The sequence below is a fragment of the Meleagris gallopavo genome, chromosome 14, assembly GCF_000146605.3.
Source record: "Meleagris gallopavo isolate NT-WF06-2002-E0010 breed Aviagen turkey brand Nicholas breeding stock chromosome 14, Turkey_5.1, whole genome shotgun sequence".
Classification (NCBI taxonomy): Eukaryota; Metazoa; Chordata; class Aves; order Galliformes; family Phasianidae; genus Meleagris; species Meleagris gallopavo.
This window is the reverse complement of record NC_015024.2, coordinates 19205546-19223206: the sequence shown is the minus strand read 5'-3', so window position 1 is coordinate 19223206 and position 17661 is coordinate 19205546. Positions and strand designations below refer to the sequence as shown.

Genomic DNA, 17661 nt, shown 5'->3' with positions numbered 1-17661 from the left:
CGGTTGTGTGCTGTGGGCTATGGACGCCAAATATCCTCTCACAGACTGCATTCATAGATAAGGACTCCTTACAATTTGTCCTCTGCCATCACTCTTTCACACCTGACATGGGTGCAAAGCCACGGTACCTACCCAGTGGCTCCAATTACAGTGTCAGGCACCCAGCTCCATGTGAGGGCTTTCTGCCAGGACTGCAGCTCCTGGCCCCACGATACCTTCAGTTTAGCCAGGGTAATGCAAGCAGCTGACAAAAGAAGCCAGATGCACACAGCCAACATCTTGTGAATGGCTGCAGGCCTGTATCACCCTGTGTTTCCTTGCTTGGTGGCAAGGTGCTTTGTGTGGGTCTGGCAGTTCGTCCCAGTGAGGAGGATCTGCTGTGCTGAACCCCTAATGTATGCATATCCCTGCAGCTGCAGCCGGAGCAGCTGGACTGTGGAGCAGCGCACCTGCAGCACCCGCTGGCCATCGTAAACCCCATCACCGCCACCCCCATCCTCACCTACAATGGCCTCACTGCTGTGGCGGTCACCAGCATCAACAACTACACCGTGGTGTTCCTGGGCACTGCCAGCGGAGGACTCCTGAAGGCAAGTGGGGGAGTGGGGGCGGGGAGTGGGGGTACAGGGCAGCCGCCGTCGGTGTGGTTGGCCCACGATGGGAAGCGTGTTACCAATTTCTCTTAGCACCTGCTTTCACTTGGCAATAAAGAGGTAATTGGTTGCTGCTGTGCTCTGCACAGTGACGTGCACTGCCTGCTGACTGGTGGCTGTTAATTACTGTTCAAGGCTGCCGCTCGAGCGGGATGTACTTGATGAGACCTGTGCTGAAAATGTTATTGTGCAGCATTTAATTATTAACGGCTCTTCTAATAAACTTTCCCTGTGAGCTGAGGGCCTTGGAGGGCTCCATGTGGGCAGGGGAATGCCAGGCAGTACCTCGCTGAGCCCTGCACAGGTGCGGATCCCTGAGCCTGACGGTGTTGATTTTATGCCGTGTTCCAAAGGCAGCGCGGAGCAGCGCAGTGCCTGGAGCCAAGAGGCAAGCTGAGGTTTCAGTAACTTAAAGGCTTGAAGTTTGCCCAAAGAAGTTTTGATTCCAGCCAGACACAACAGGTTAGTGTGTTCTTAGCATCAAAAGTCCATAGAGGAGGAGGGGGGAAGCCCTGGAGGAGAAGCATGGCTGACAGATAGCTGCTGTGTGTCAGCATGCTTTATGTGGAATACAGGATGCTTGTGAAGAAGAAAACGGATCCTGTCTCTTCCCTTGTTTCCAGTGCTTCTGACAGAAGCATGGGAGAGATCAGAGGGCGATGGATGCTCTGAGTCCTGCCTGCAGGGGCTGTTGGAGCCGGCACACCTGCAGGTGCTGTGCTGGGGGAGCGTGTGCCACACACAGCACAGTGCGATCACACCGCGCTGACAGCTCTCCTTTCACTGCCATTGCAGAGCAAGCAGCCTTATCTACCGAGCCTCCATTAGGGAGAGGCTCCTGGCTCCCTTTGCTGGGATAATTTGCTCAGATAGCTCTAATCCAATTCTGCAACACAGCTGCATAACCAGAAGCCCTTTTACCTTCGGGGTCCTTGTTGTTTGGCACGGGATACGAGATACTTTGCGTGAGTTATCACTTAGATTTGCTGCCTGAGAAAAGACAGCAAAGGGGCAGAAATAGTGCTCGGCCAGCTCCTTCCAGCAGCAATTATGGCTGCCAGGGAATGGGGAATTAATCAGATAGTCTGCAGGCGGGCATCTCACGGGGCCGTTATCTGTGCCATGGCCAGCAAAGTCATTAAAGGAGCAGCAGCTCCGTGTGGCGCAGCGGAGGGTCTGGGCAGGACGAGTGTGGGATCACTGCGCTCGGAAGGAGGGACCTGGGGCAGCAGCTGGGAGCAGCAGGCACTGGAGGAGAGCTCAGCGAGGAGGGAAAGGGTGGCATAGCGCTGAGGTGGGCACCAGGGCTTGGTTCCTGTGTGCTGTGGGTGATCACAGGCAAAATTATTTGGCTCTGAATAGCCAGGTTTTAAAAGTGGCAACGATAGCTCCCTTCTTTCTCTAAGGCTGCTCGCATGGGAAGCACTGTGTGTTCAGTCTGCACTAGCTATCTGACCAGGACATATCAGTGCAGCTCTAGTGTAAGAATTAATTAATCTTATGTTCGTGAATTAATTCAGACTTTAGAGAGAGCAGGCTTGCTTGGTCCCTGCAATTACTGCCTCCTTAGCAAGGAGGAATTTTCCTGACTCCCTTTCAGGTTTAAGCTGAAAAGTGACTGTCATGTGAAATTGTGTAGCCCTATTGTTATTTCCTCTCAGCAATGCCACATTTAATTTGCTGAGCTCTCAAGTCAAATGCCAAGACATTCTGGGATCTGAAAAGCGGGCTGACACTGTGCAGCCTTTTCCATGACTGCTGGTGGCTGGCGGGTGGTTGGTGAGGCAAGGTGGGTGCAGCTCTCCTGCTGTGGCTGCTGTGGTCCCCAGGAGTCAGCAGGGATAAAAGCTTCTGGCCACGAATGACACACTTATTTTCAGATAAGCAGGGAGGAGGGAATGCCACGTTACATGTCTGCATTGCTGATTGCTGCTGTTTTTCATTAAGCTTTAGAAATGAAGTGTTCTTTGTAACAAAAATGCAGATATGTACGTAGTGAGGGCTGAAGGCTGATGCCATTTACATCAGGGTGCAGTGAGAGCAGCACTCAACATGTGCTGAGATGGGAATGGCCTGGTGGCCATGTAGGCAGGCAGTGCTGCAGGCAGGACCTGAGGCTGAAAGGATTCCAGGTGGCCATTGCCTCAGATAGAGGGACTGAGGGGTGGGAGGTGTGTTCAGCACGAGGCATTTCTCCTGGCGGAGTGGCTTCCCCGTGCCACAGAGATGGTTTTGCCATAAAGCTCTATGTCTGCAAGCTGTAAAGCATTTAAAGGTCTGCAGCACCCGAAGATACAGAATGTCTTTAGATACCCTCTTGATTCTTGTTTATAACTGAGGAAAAATAATCTTCTCTCCATAGTGTTTGAGAAATACTCTCAGTGAGTGGCTTCTTCTCACTACAGATTAACCTGGACAGTGCCATGAGGGTTGTCAGCAGGAGATCCATCTCAGTGGCTTATGGAGAGCCTGTCCACCCCATCATGCAGTTCGACCCCTCTGATCCCACCTACCTCTATCTGATGACATCCTATCAGGTGAGTTCTGCATTCACCGCCCATTGAGCAGCGTGTCTGACCTCGTCTTGAGCACAGAGCTGAGTTCAGGAAGGAGCATTACAATGTGCTGTGATGCCAGTGGGCAGAGCAGAAGAAGCTGGGGGATTCAGCTGCTGTCGTAGCACCCCTCCACCCTTCCTAATGCAGTGCCCATGCCTGCCATGCTGCTGGCAGCAGTCCTGCAGTGGATGGGCTCACCATGCCTCCACCCTGAGCGGTGCAGTGACAGCAGGGCCAGTGCCCTGGGATGTGGATGATGGGCGGTGGGCTTCGGCACTTTCCCCACTGCTGTGTCCAGTTGCAGTGGTGAGGTGTCGGCTGGGTCTCTGCACCTTCCAGCTGGGCAGCAGTTGTGCATTATGGTTTGCTGGCCATATTTCTGGAGCAGTGTGATTTCAAACACACACAAGACTTTTTCCTGCCTTGTGATGATTCGTTGCTGCCTGGGGCAGGGAATATTCCCGTTATTCACATTGGTTTTCCTGTCTTTGTGGTGGTGAGATGAAAGGAAGAGTGGAAGATATCTAAACTGATCCCACTTGTGGGAGAGTGGAGATAAGCTGAGGCTGTTGCTTTATAGAAAACAGAGAATTATGGCATGTGGTCTGTGAGGAGGCTTTGGGGAATCCCAACAGAAAGGCTGCCTGCCAGGAGGGCTCTGCAGGGGCAGCTCCTGCACAGCCGCCAGCGGAGCGGGGATGGGGCTGTGTGAGCCTGCAGCAGGTAGGAACAGACGGGCTCGTCTCCCTCAAGTGAGCAGGGGAGGAAGATGAGAGCTGAGCACTCCGGGCTCTGGTGGTTTGTCCTGAATTACATTTTAATCTGTAGAAACAGATGCACAACCAAAACGTTACATGTTGCATTTATATTTCTAAGTCCTAATTCCCTGCAGATTGGTCATTATCATTTCACAGAACACTCCCAGGATGCCTCTCCAGCTGATATTTCTGACTTTCTCCTCTCTGCTCTCAGGCTGTGCTGAGGACCTCATTCCTGGCTGGATAAAGCTCTGAGAGCAGCACCTCTCTGCTGCTCGTATGCTCATTCCTTTCTCAGCAAACCAGACATGTTGATGTGCCCCCAATACCTGAGGAGCAGAGCATGGCCAGGGCACTCCTGTTGTTTGACCTCTGAGTTACCAAACTTGGTTTTTCCTCCCAACAGTTCAGAAATTGACGGAGGAAGAAGCAGAAACTGATGCACACTTTCCCTTGAAGTGTGCCTGCAGAATAAGGCTGCAGCAGTACTGTGATCTTTTTAGAAACTAAGGTTTTCAAAATGGTGTGGCTTTCTGATCAGTTTATAAGTAACCAAACACCATTTGGCTGTTTTAAGAAAGGAGCTCTCTGAAAGCTTGAGGAGCTTTTCAAAACCAGGGAGAAGCTGTGAAACCCCAGCCATCTTCTCTGAGGCAGAGGAGAGGTGTCCCGTCACTCCCCATCACTTTCCCATCACACACTGGTGCTGAAGATGCTGGCTGAGGAGGAGCAACCCAGCCCTGCACAGCTGCAGCACCAGGCTGTCGAGTCAGGCTGCCTGCGGTGCCCGCTCCGTGCTGGTGGCTGCAGCAGTGCTGGGCTCTGTGCCTCACTGCTGGAGCACCATCAAAGCCAGGTGCAGCATTTCTGTGGCATTATGAAACATTTGGGTGCAACCATGCTGTTGTTGTGCAGATGACACGAGTGAAGGTGGCTGCCTGCGAGCAGTACTCAACGTGTGCGGAGTGCCTGGCTGCAGCCGACGCATACTGTGGGTGGTGCACGATGGAGACCAGGTAGGACCTGTTGTGTCCCGATGTGGGATGGCAACAGCTTTGGACTTTGAGGCCACAGATGGGCATTCTTGGTGGCTTTGTGTTTCCACCAGTCTCTGTTCCATCCTCACAAAATAAATACTTTTAAAAATAATCACATATGAGGTGCACTTTTGAGCCACCATGTAACAGTAGTTGCTACGCTGCAGGTAGCTGCCAGTGCAAGGAACATCTTGCAGGCATCCAACCATGGGACTGCCAGCCCCAGCACCCTGCCAGAGAATGTCTATAACCCTTGCAATTATTAGTTATTGGTAGAAGACGATGCTCAAATGGAAGTTTACAAATGTAGACTGAGTATTTACAGACAAAATTTCACCTTTCCTTCCCTATTATCTGCTGAGCATGGCCCGCTCTCACTTTCACTGAAACCCAGTGGTGCAGGTGGATGCAGTGGCTCTTATCATGGCACCAGCTGCTCAAATGTCGCAGCAGGGCTTTCTCCTTAACTGCATGGATGTAAGAAAAAAGTGCAGATGGGATTTTTTCAGGCTCTTTGATCGCAGGAGTGTCAGTGTATTTATCAACTCTCTTTGAAAATAATCAAGCACCAGTTGTTCCCTTGTGTCCTGCAGGTGTTCTCTGCAGCATGAGTGCATGAACTTCACAGAAGCCAATTTCTGGGCGAGCGCAAGTGAAGGAGTGCAGCAGTGCCCTTCCATGACCATTTTGGAGCCTGAGATTAATATTGACAAAGAGAATCCGGTAGGATTGATTGCTTTTCACACAGAGGGTGGTGAGGCACTGGAACAGGTTGCCCAAGGAGGCTGTGGATCCCCCATCCCTGCAGGCATCCAAGGCCAGGCTGGATGTGGCTCTGGGCAGCCTGGGCTGCTGGTTGGCGACCTGCACATAGCAGAGGGATTGATACTCAGTGATCATTGTGCTCCTGTTCAACCCAGGCCATTCTGTGATTTTTCTATGATTCTATGGTTCTGCTGTGCTAACATGTGCACATCCCATGGGGGCCGTGCAGGGGCTGGCAGGCAGGTGCTGAGAGCGCATTGTGTCAGCTGATAATGCACCAGTTAGTGTTTTTAGAGTTCAGAATGCACAAAATGAGGGCACACAGCTGTCTGTGTGCTTGTTTTGGAGTTCCCAGTTTATGAAACACTTCTGAAGCACTGACTATGGTAAATATGATTTTCTAAGCAAATAACTGATTTTTTATTCCCCCATTTGTAGGTCCTGATAATACAAATAAATGGGACTATCCCAAACCTAAACGGAACAAATATTTCATGCAATTATGGAAATAATATCCACACGGTAGCCAGAGTTGCTGGAGATTATGCAAACCAATTTATTTACTGCAGTTTACTTCCACGCCAGAAATACCCTGCGTTTCCAGAAGACCAAGGTATGTGAAGGAATATAAGCTCAGCCCATTCTTGCTACTGCTATGGAAATAGTTTTTCATAGGCCTTTTCTGCCTGGTTGTATGTGCAGATAATGCGAATGGAGAAGAAAGACCCAAGCTGCTCCTGTTTCGTAGGGCATATGACTTTAAAGTGTGGATGTTCCACCATCTTCACACGGATTGACAGTATTTCAAACCTGCCAATTTTTGTTCTAAAGAGAAGGATGTAAAAGTTCATTCCCATGCTTACTGTATTGAGATGTATCTGGTTAAAGTTTCTGCATTAGGTCAGTAAGTACTAAAACAGAGCAGGTCTATGGAAACTATCAACTACCTCTGTCAGTACTTCCAATTGCTTTTGCTTAAGCTCCATTTGAAACCTACAGTGCCCTTCAGGAATTCCGGAAAAAGAGCAAACACGTACCTAAATATAGTTCAGAAACTCTAACCTCATTAATGCAACCAAAGGCCAGTCTGACATCTTCCAGTATTCCCTGCTTTGAGAATTGCCCAATGTCTGATGCCCACGCTGCGGCAGCTGGCAGCACAGTGGGCACCCTCAGCCCTGGCTGTTGGCAGCCCAGCTTTGCACCCGAGCTGCCCAGAGCTGGGTGCTCGGGGACAGTCAGCCCCGCTTCATTGCTCCTCTGGGCAGTGTGCTGATTCCTTCCAGACTCGAGTGTTAAATTTTTATCTTTCAAGCTGAGAGTGAATGCCCTATTGAAGATGACTGACTTCAGTAGGAGAAGAATTAGCCAGTCCTTTTGAAAACCCTACTTTTCATAAGCAAGTTTATAAGGCTGCATTGTTTTTCCCCCTAGCTATCCAAAGAATGGAAGATTATTAACTGTTTTGTATTGTTAGTTATGGCAATATCCAGATGAATTTCAGGAATCCAGTGCATTGATTTATTGTACATATTCTGAAAGAGGCATTGTTTCTTGTCCCTCTGCTTATATGGCAAAATTGTGGGGGAAAAAAAAAAGCAGAAGCGATTTTTGTGGGAGGGGGAATCCAGCATAGCAGCACGATGTCACCAAAAAAGGGATCTCCACTCTTTCTCTGGGTTTGTTGTTATGGGGAAAGTGAATGGGGGTTTAAGACATGTTAACCAACGTGTTTTAATTACTTTTTTTCTTAAAGATATCACTTAGCACCTACTGTAAGGAAGGACAACAATTAACTCGCTAGTTAACCCTCGTGCAACGCATTGGAATTTTCTGCTGAAATTTGCAATGTTCTTTTGGCAAGGGTGTTGTAAAGTGTTGATTTAAGAGGGAAGGGTTTGAAGTCAGAGGGCATAAGATGAATGGTCCGAGCTCCAAAACACAGCTTAAAGGAAGCCCTAGAGAAAACAAATCAGATTTAGCTGCTGTTTTCCCAAGGGCCTGTCTTGTCTTCTAAGAGTGAGCTCTGAGGAGCGAGGCTCTTGCAACCCAGTGTTCTTTGGCTTCATTCTCTCAGACCATGTGACTGTTGAAACAGCTCTCCAGGTCAACAGCAAAAATATTATCCAGGCCAATTTCACCATCTACGATTGCAAAAGAACTGGAAACATTTACCCAAAGAGAGCGTGAGTGATCCACGTTTGCATGCGGCACTGCTGCCTGGGGCTGCGCTGGGGCAGGGCAGGATGCTGGTGGCTCTGGTGCCGCATCTCCTGCTGCTGTGCACTGGGGAAACGGGGACAAATCCGGCAATTTGAGGCCAGAAGCGTGTGCCTGGGTGGTGAAGGCCTCCAGCCTGGGGTTAATTGGGCGAGCGCAGTGCCTGCCAGCCCGACGCTGGGGGCCTGGGCAGGATTTGGCAGGAAGGTGGCTGCTGCGCTGCCAGGGACTTACAAAGGAGGGTCCTAGAGGCATCTCAAGCCATCTGGACATGCTGGCTTTTTTAAACAAGAATAATATTTCTGTATGTCTGTATGAGACTTGTTCTGTTAACCCTCAGGCAGCCAAGCTAGCCTCCCTACTCACAGCACGCTGGGGCGGGTGGCTCCGTGCATGTTCCCAGCCTGCTCAGGTGGAAGGAGAGAAAATGGCAGTGCCAGTGGTGGGAGGGTTTCTCCTGGGCACATTAAAGACTGAACGCAATCTGTGAAGATTTACTGTGTGACTCAGCTCTGCTGAGCACCTCCAAATCTGCTTTTCATCCCTCTCCTTTGGCATTGCAGGTGCACCAGCTGCCTCTCGACCAGGTGGAAGTGTTACTGGTGCCCCTCCAGGTACATGTGTGTCTCCAACCGCTCGTGGTGTGAGGATGCGCTGCAGATGAGGGTAAGACCTGGCACCACTGGCAGTACTCATCTGAAGGAGAAAATCGACCCTTTCCAAATTAAAGCTTTTGCTAACCCAGAGCCTCAATGTGTTCCCACTTCTGAAATTTAAATTGAAGTTAAATTAAATTGGCTTTTCTAGTGATCAGTCTGCCATAGCTGTGAGCCAAGCTTTGCCACTGTACATCACATTTTTTGGCAGTGGTGTTCTGAGCCCTACCTCAGCTCCTCCAGAGCTCCGTGTGCTCGCTGCCCTGGTTGTTCAGCCCCACCAGACCTGAGGTGGTGCTCCAAGAGCCCGAGTGGGACGGGCGGACATGTACAGCACATGGCTACCCCACACCGTCCTGTCTGATAGAAGAACAATATGGAATGCTTCCTGTCACTGCTGGGTCGCAGCTGGTGGATTGTTCCCTGGGAATGCAGGATGTATTTCTTCTGCTTTGTGAATTGTTTCTGAATGGATTGTGTTTTCTTGTGAATGCCGTCGCTGTTTATAATGAGTGGTTAAGGAAAGTGCCTTTTGCTTAGCAAATGTCCTGTTTCATAACATTCCTGGTGTTTTACTTTGCTGTCTGGACTGGGGCTAAGCAGCGAGCTGCAGACAGGCCAGGCACAGTGCTGGTTTGGGCATGGTCCCATTCTGTCTGTGGCCTTCCCAAGTGCTTTCCTGGGGAGCAGCCTGCAGAGGAAGGTGCTCTGTAGCCCTGCAAACATGGCTCCTCATGCTGCATTCTCAGCTGTTAGTAAATAAACCATTGCTGGCATGGCTCCACCTGCGAACAGATCTGCAGAGAAGCCAGCATCACACTGGCTTCGTCCACGGCATCTTAAATACTCAGACTCTTCACCCTCCTCCAGATGTGAACAGTATATACTCAGCTGGAAGGCTCTGTTTCTACCTTCTGACGAACAGCGGGAAAAAGAACTGCGAGGCAACGAGTTAGTCAGTCCTATAAAGTATATTTATCTAGCAAGCCATGCCAGCTGCTGTGACATGCAAAGACACACCTGGCCATAGGCATGTTAGCATGAATTTCCAGCGGCAGCCCTGCTGCTTTTATTTTAACTCTTTTGGTTCAGCTCAAAGCAGCTTGGGACTGAAGTCGAAGTCTCTTTCCATGGCTTTGCTCTGTTGTACTACTTCTCCTAGCATGTGCATCTCTGTTATTTCATCTCCTTGTTTAGGCAGCACTGAGTGTACCTGATGAAGGCGAGGCGTGCTTCACGCAGCGCTTGCACAGCTCCCTGATCTCTCCCACCCGACGTGGGAAGGGCAGGCAGCCCAGCTCCATGTGTGCCCCCTGGAGCAGAGCACGAGCAGCAGTGCGGTCAGCAGTGGGCTCAGTGCAGGCGGGCAGGAAACCCTGCCTGCTGAAAATTATTCTGCATAATGGCCCAAATATTTTGTTGTCTTTTACCCCAATGGCTCCACTGTCAAAGGCATTAATCTGGATATACCCTGGGGCAGCGGAGAAGCTGCCTTCATTTTTGCTGTAGTTTTGCAGTGTAATTTACATCTTGTGAGAGAACAGGATGGGCTTGTCATACGGATTTTAATTCTGAGTCAGCTCCGATATCTGAGCCATCAATTTGAAGTGAGAACAAAAGTGAGGGACAGATGACCTTTTAAAATCATTGTTCAGCTTCGTTTAGGCCTTTCATTGCAGCTGTCCTGCTGCAGTCCCCTTCCCGAAGCCCCCTGCAGCCCATTACACCCATTCCTCTGCATGCGCACGCACACAGGCCTGCACACTTCTGAAATAATGTGCGGGAGGGAGACTGCAGAAAGGGAAATCCCTGCAGGGGTTGCAGAAACACGCGTGGCAGTGGATGAGACATCAGCTCCCAGCCAGCAGGAGGGTCATGCCTGCAGAGCTGCCCTCATGGGATGCACTGCACCCCTCTAGGGTCACTCCATCCCCAGCTCCTACCACTGGGGTGTGTGCAATGAGTGAGCTGCCCGGACTGGCAGCGGAGAAGTGCATGCAGGGTTGTGCTTTGGCAAGGAGTACATCTCTCCCGGTGCAGGATGGCGATGCAGAATCACTGCAGATGATCAGAACACACTCTCTAACATCTCTTTTTTACTTCTCTTGTCTGTGACAGAAGAAAATTGACTGCCCACAGATTGTACCAGCCCCAATGGACCCAATGCCCACAGGAATGTCGCGAGACATCACGATCACACTAGCCAACACGATCTTCTCTGAGGTAGGAGAGATTCTAGAGAGAATGGAAAGGCTCAGCTTAGCCATCCTGGTTATCTGAGCTGGGGTGGGTCGACTGCAGGGCATCTGAATACAGGGTGGGTTCTGCCTCAGGGTGGGCGATGGACCCAGGCCCACATGTTAGCTTCTGGCAGTCACTGCAGAGCCGTGTTTTGTGTGTGAAAGCATCCTTTCTGTAAAGTTTTCAGACATGCAAATTGTAGTAGGGCAAAAAATGGGAGTGGACATCCAGTGCTGCTTTCTGAGATGTTCATACCACGAGGATTCAGAGGAATTTCAGCTAGGAAAGCTGGGCACTGGGAAAACATGTGACTGAGCTCTGGTATTTGTAGAAGAGTGCTCTGTCATTTCAGGTCAAGTCTTCAATAGAGCTTCTGGGGCTGATTTGCAGCATGCATATGGACAGTGCTCACACACCATGCAGCCAGGGGACTCGTCTTCCTCGAGAAGAAACCCTCTGAGAAAGGGTTTGGAAGGATGGGAGGAGCTGTGTGACCCAATGAGCTCCCCTGGCCCAGCCCGCACTGTCGCTTCCTGCTTGAGGTCCAGCCTTTGTGAGCACGGATGTGCTCCTCTGCAGTCAGCAAAAAAGGGCAAGAAATCCTTCTTCCTCTGTGGATGCTGGAGGTGGCTGGAGAGGAAGCCATACCACACGTAACCTGATAGGAAATGAAGTCAGCAGGAAAGGGGCTGAAGCTCCTCCATCCCCAGGGGTGACTGCTGGGGCTCCACTTCCTTTTGCCACCATCTGCAGGGCCGTCCTGGGGCACCACTGGGACCCTTCCTGCCTCAGTGGGCTGGGTTTTCTGCACAGCGAGGCTCCCTTTCCCCTCCGTGCCAGGAGACTGCAGATTTCTTTCATCTCTGTTGTCAGATCTGTCCACTTATAAAGAGCAGATAGTCCTCAGTAGCAGCAGAGCAGCAGTCTGCTTGGAGATAGGAGTTCTACCTGACCGATGGGGCATGACATTAACTCGAGGCTTGTGTTATCAGTAAAGCAGCACTGAGAATCTGCTTTTGAACATCCTCCCAGCTAGATCCTCATCTGAATTAGAGATCTACTCTGTGCAGCTGCTGGGAGCAGAAGAAAGGTGTCTTTGAGCCCAGGTCCCTGTTGGTGTCTCAGGTGCGGCTGCAGAGGATGCGTGGGCCCTCGGTGTGTGACAGGCCAAGCTCTGAGCGTTGGTCCGAGGCCGTGATAGGGCCTGGGCCGTGGCTCTGGGTTGTGACAGGGCTGCCCCATGCCAGTGTGCTTGCAATAGCATGCAGGGCACGCAGGAGCCAGGCAGCTCTGCCACCACACTAACAGAGCGGGATTAGCCAGGAGCAGAGCCCAGCCCCTTCAGCAGTGTTAGCTATAATTTCTCTGGCCGTTGTGCAACCCAGGCATTCGCAGCAGAAGCTAAGGAAGTCACAGCGCTTCTTGCATCCACTGATGGTGGTGCAGAACTGCAGAACACACTTGCTATGGTCCTTCAGCCGTTGTCTTCCCTTCCCCAGGAGACCGCCCTGGAGTGCCACTTTGGAATGGAGAGGACGTTTGAAGCCCGCTGGGTGAACTCCTCTGCTGTGGAATGTGTCCATGTGTTGGTGAGTCAGGGTGTGGCCGTGAGCCCCCAGTGCTGCAGGGCAGGGCTAGAGCTGGGAAATCATCCCTTGGCCCCCCAGAGAGGGATTGAGACCCTCTCCCCTCCTCCTGATCCGTGCTGCCAGCTGAAGAAGCACGAAGCAGGTTAGCGCCCCAAGCAGAGGCTTGCTGCGTGCTGCTGGCTCAGCCCTGCTCTGCTGGGGCTTTGGAAAGGAGCTGCCTGGTTCATCTTGTTAAATGGAAAAGTTCAGTAACACAGACAAAATTCTGGCCACTTTCCAGTGCTGCTAATTCTGGCTCTTTACTTCTGAAGTAGGATTTGGCCTGAGAAAATGCTCAGACGCTCACCAAAGAGCGGCGTGCAGTTTCTGCAGGACAAATTGCTTTTCTGAAATGCAGCAAACATTTGGGCTCCTGCCAGTGGGAATACGGAGAGGCCAGAGAGGAGCACTTCCCCTCCCCATCACCTGCAAACCCTGTATCACGGCCCAGCGCTGAACACGAGCAGACTGGCCAGGCTTTTAATTGTCCTGTCTGTTTCTACTAAAAGTGTCATCAGAGCAGAGTTCAGCTCTCACTGCAGTGTGTGCGGTGCTTGTTTACCTTCTGCTGAGATCAACAAAACAATTGAAAGAGAAAATACTCTTCCCCTTCTTTCCTTCTGTTACCAATGAGACCATGCTGTTCTGAGAAGCAGGGCTAGGAGGGGCACCAAGCAACATTAGTCAGTGCAGCGTGCACATGTAACCTTGTGTTTTACTGAATGTCCTTAGCTTTTGTTCATTGCTGTTTTCCTGCAGCTCCACACATCGGAAAAAAGCCATCTCTTCCCAATAAACCTTCAGTTGAAGGACAGACCAGACAGATTTATCGACAGTCCAGAGATGATGACAGGTTTGAGTTCTGTTCCCATCTGGTCAGTATGAATGATCCTAAAACCCTGGCAAAGTTTAATGGCTCAGGAGAGATATCGTGGCTCAGGTGGGCATAGCCCTTCCCTTTCTCTCCAGCACATGTACAAAGCACATTTACCCAGACTTGTGGGTGTGCAGATGTGTGTGCAGAAACCAGATGAACACTCACCAGGCAAACTCAATCCCTGTCCTTGAGTGCGTTGTTGGCCTCCCGCAGTGTGTGGAATGGAGCGCGTGGGGGCTCAGCACAGGGCAGGGGAATCCCAGGTCAGCAGAGGAATGTGTCCTGAGCAGATAAGGGACAGGGAAGGGCCCTGTCATTGTCCAGGGCTGTGGCATCGAAACTCAGCAAGCTGTAAAAATGGAAACTTTTTTTTTTCTCCTGTGCTGACAAAGAATGAAATGTGTAGATGCATTTCAACCATCCCACTCTCTGTCTCTGGGAAGAATGCTTGGATTCCTAAAAAGCCCTTGCTACATCAGCAAACTGGAAGGCAAAAAGTCAGATGAGAAATGCACCCAAAACATGACATTTAGATAGGACGAGCCCAGCCCAGCCTGCAGCGCCAGAGCTGCACAGCAGCCTCTGCCCCCTGCCTGGCCAGAGCCCTGCTGTATGCTATCGCTGTGTGCAGCATCTTTGGGGCGCTTCCTCTCTCACTAGTGTTAGCAGTTCTATACAAGGTATTGATCTGTACTAGATGCAAAAGAGGACTATGTCCTTAAATATGGAGATAGTCCATATTTACACAAAGATAAATATTATCTTTGGAGGGTGGCTGTAGTACGTCGAGAAACATTAGCACCATCAGTCAGTGACCCCGGATAAAAAGGTTTCCCCATAGTAAATCCCAGTGTATAAAGGAGATGTATCTTGTAAAGCTTCTGAAATATCCACATAAACTTGAGCCATAGTTTCCTAGCAGAAAGAAGAAAGTGTCATTTTTTATTTTTATTTTTTTGAGTTGCAGAGAGGTAAGTGATTCGACATGGAGAAAAAGGAGATTTGAGCTAAGATCATTCTGACATGCAGTGGAGGATTGTGAATTCCGCGCGTGTTGCTGGGAGCAGGAAGGCAGGGCAGAGAGAGGAATCCACATCTCCTCCTGCAGGAGAAGGGGTTGGCTTCTGTGGCCTGTACTGACATCAGTTTGAATTTGCCAGAATATCTGGAGTCCCGTGGGACTGCTGTAATGTCCTGGCTCCTCCTTGCCTTGAGCAGATTGATGCAGCTAAACTGGGGGTACTTGCCAGCAGAGATGAAGACTTGCCTTGCCAATATAAGTGTCTTTTATTCTGAATTTAATGGAGTTACTGTTGTTTTCTGGTGTTTCCTGATATTTATTATCCTTTACTGTAACTGTGTTTTGGTGGCTCGCTGAAGGAATTCCAGCTGGCTGCTGTTGGGTGGAAGGCCAACCAGTGTAACTCGCTGGTAGGCACAAATCGAGGTGAGATAAGCTCAGCTTTTTGTGGAGAATGGGAGTTCCTCTGTGCCAGTGGCGTTTCACTGGGATAAGCACAGGCAGAACGATGAGGGCTGAGAGACTCGTTAGTTGTTTATGAAGCACTTTGAGATCCTCCTGTCAGCATAAGTGTCACACATGAGTGTTGCTTTATTTTATGTTCTTCTGCAAACTCTCCTCTGGGAAAAAGGGTGTGAAAGCATCGTTTCCTGAATGTTTCTGGCTGTTTATCTCAGCGGATGCCCACACTCCGCTGGCAGAAGGCTTTGGGCTGGAAAGGAAACATAACCTATGGCACTGGCTAATGAAGAGGTGAAAGTCTTGTAGGAAAACAATTTGGAAGCTAAGCAGATCTGAAAGGAGAAGTTGATGAAGAGAGCCCATGATCACCGGGCGGAAAGGGAATGTAAACATTGTACAAAGCATTGTAACAATCACATTTTGTCCAGGAGTGTGGAAGCGATGTGATTGCTGTGCTAAATGATGAAGCCAGCCTTGTCAAGCAGCTTCCCGTGTGGATGTGGAGAATTGGAAACGTGTAGTGTAAATTGACAAAAGGTTCCGAGTTTGAGTGTTGTTTGCTTTTCGTAGGGAGGAGAAAAGGAAAAGAAAGTGCCAAATTGTATTGCGATGATAACAAGCACCCAGTCCTTCTGGGAATTCTGCAGGATGGCAGCCAAACGCTGCCTCATCTCTGCTGTGCGTGCAGGCACTTCTGCTATTCCACTGGATTTCAGCTGTTAGTTGGGTTAATATAGCTGTGGGAGCTTTCCTTACTGCCTAAAGCTAAGCGAAGCTATGAAATCCTCTGGCCCAGAAGCTCACATTTTCTGTTGTCTCTTGTGGTGTAGTGGAGGTGTACAACTGCGCGACAGGAAGTGCTGACTGCTCCCAGTGCCTGGGCAGGGAGGACCTGGGACATCGGTGCGTCTGGAGTGAGAGCAGCTCCAGCTGCAGGCTGAGCACTGAGTCCCCCCAGCCCTCGGACGTGTGTCCAGCTCCTGAGATTAAGAAGGTGAGACTTGGAGGGGTGCGGGGCAGGGCAGGTGCTGGCTGTGCTGTCCTTGGCTGGGAGCTGTGCTGTAGCCCTGGCACAAGGCAAGGTCAAGACCAGTGCTGAATTATTCACTGAGCTTTTTTGCTGTTGAGTCACCTGAAAATAGAAAACCACATTCCAAAATCATCTCGCTAGTGACAAGATTCAATCTTCTTCATGATAGCAGGAAAAACAACAACAGCACAGTCAAAATGTACTAGAGATCCTGGGGTTGGTAAACCAAGAAGGATTTGTAGGATCAGCTGAAGGATTCTTATCAGAAATAGCATTTAATGGAGCACGGCTGAAAGATGAATGTGAGCCCTATCTCCAGACACATGCTCTGCAGTTCTGCTGAGATTAATAGTGGTGGAGAGGCCTTTGGCATTATGCATTTTGAAATGAATTTTATTTAAACTACAGTTGAATTAATGTTTGGGGAGATGTTTGGATCGGGGGTTCCGCTTTGAGAGATGGTGTGAGACAAAAAAATTTGTCCCCAGTGAGTAGAAAAGAAACTAAATGGAGCAGATCTTAAAACAAGCTCACTAGGAAAGGAGAGGAGGCTTGAGAGGGAAAACAGCTAATGTGGCCATCGTAATACGGGGTTTCTGTTCTTGGGAGGCATGTGGTAATAACTGCTCAACTTCCATGTACTGTAATGCTACACAGAGGGACTGCAGGGACCGCCACTACCTACCCCTTCCCTCTTGTCACCGTGGGAGAGAGCCGCTCCTCCGTGAGCCACTCCTTCCCTAATGCACACTGAGCGTTATCAGCACCTTGCCAGAAAATAATGGAAGGAAACCACAGTTCAGGTTGCAAAGTGCCATGGAATTCTCTTGCTATTTCATTAGTAGATGGTAAATACAAATCCTTTGGAGTCATACAAGAAAATAAGGCCTCTCAGAGCCCTCCTGCAGACACGGAGCATTGTGGTGGGTGAGGGAAGACACCAAGGCTGTGGAGGGCAGCGGTCAGCCCTGGGTGGGGAAGGAGCTGCCATGCACGGCTGATGCTGGGATGTGCTGACAGCAGCCTTGGGACGTGACCTCACCAAATGCACTCTGGTACTGGTTGGTGTTACCAGGCGGCTTACAATTGCACTGCCACGGTTTGCCATCGCATTTGCAATTGAGGGGATTTATCTAACCCATTTGGTGAGGAAATAATACTGGCCATTTCCTCTTCATTGTAGCATGAGGTCAGAAATGCCAGGTGGAAAACCAGCGGTGGCTGGAGACGGATAGGGATCAGCTTTCTTGAGTCATTAGACATGTCCTGCGTCACCAGTTGCAGGGATGCTGGCCAGATGTCCTTTTTTCCTTCTTTTGTCATGAAAGACCCAGCTGTGTATAAAAATGCAGTGGCAGGACTCTCTCTTCCCAGTGCAGTAGCACTGCACCCCAGCTCTAGGTTTCTGCGTATCCAGTATGTCTCTATCTCACCTCCATGCGGTGAGAAGGGATGATCATTCACCCTGGATGTGCTTGGAGCTGGAGTAACCCCTGGCCAAGCCCCAGTACCAAAGCTGCCCAGAAGCGTGTCACTTTCTTGTTTGCGAAGCCGCAGCGTGGGCAGTGTTTTGGTGGCGCTGCGGAGAGCCGCAGCATGAGCAGTGGGTCGGCCCTCTTCACCGAGACCAAGGGAGCGCGGACACAGGCATGGGGACGGCTCGGGGACCGAAGGAGGTTCTCCTCCAACCTCTTCCCTGGTGGCGCAGATCGAGCCGCTGCGCGGGCCGCTGGAGGGGGGCACTCTGCTGACCAT

The 17661-nt window shown here is 50.4% G+C and overlaps 1 protein-coding gene across 1 annotated transcript in view; it reads left to right on the top strand.

The window, feature by feature from the left end:
* Nucleotides 1–17661, top strand: part of PLXND1 (plexin D1) — a gene marked incomplete at its 5' end in the record, with an annotated part of 64013 nt that overhangs the window by 11317 nt on the left and 35035 nt on the right. The window contains 12 exon segments of the mRNA XM_019619985.2: nucleotides 414–590; nucleotides 3059–3190; nucleotides 4885–4985; nucleotides 5600–5729; nucleotides 6210–6384; nucleotides 7849–7957; nucleotides 8555–8657; nucleotides 10766–10870; nucleotides 12388–12477; nucleotides 13276–13369; nucleotides 15707–15870; nucleotides 17615–17659. Of these exon segments, the coding sequence (XP_019475530.1) occupies nucleotides 414–590; nucleotides 3059–3190; nucleotides 4885–4985; nucleotides 5600–5729; nucleotides 6210–6384; nucleotides 7849–7957; nucleotides 8555–8657; nucleotides 10766–10870; nucleotides 12388–12477; nucleotides 13276–13369; nucleotides 15707–15870; nucleotides 17615–17659 (1425 nt within the window).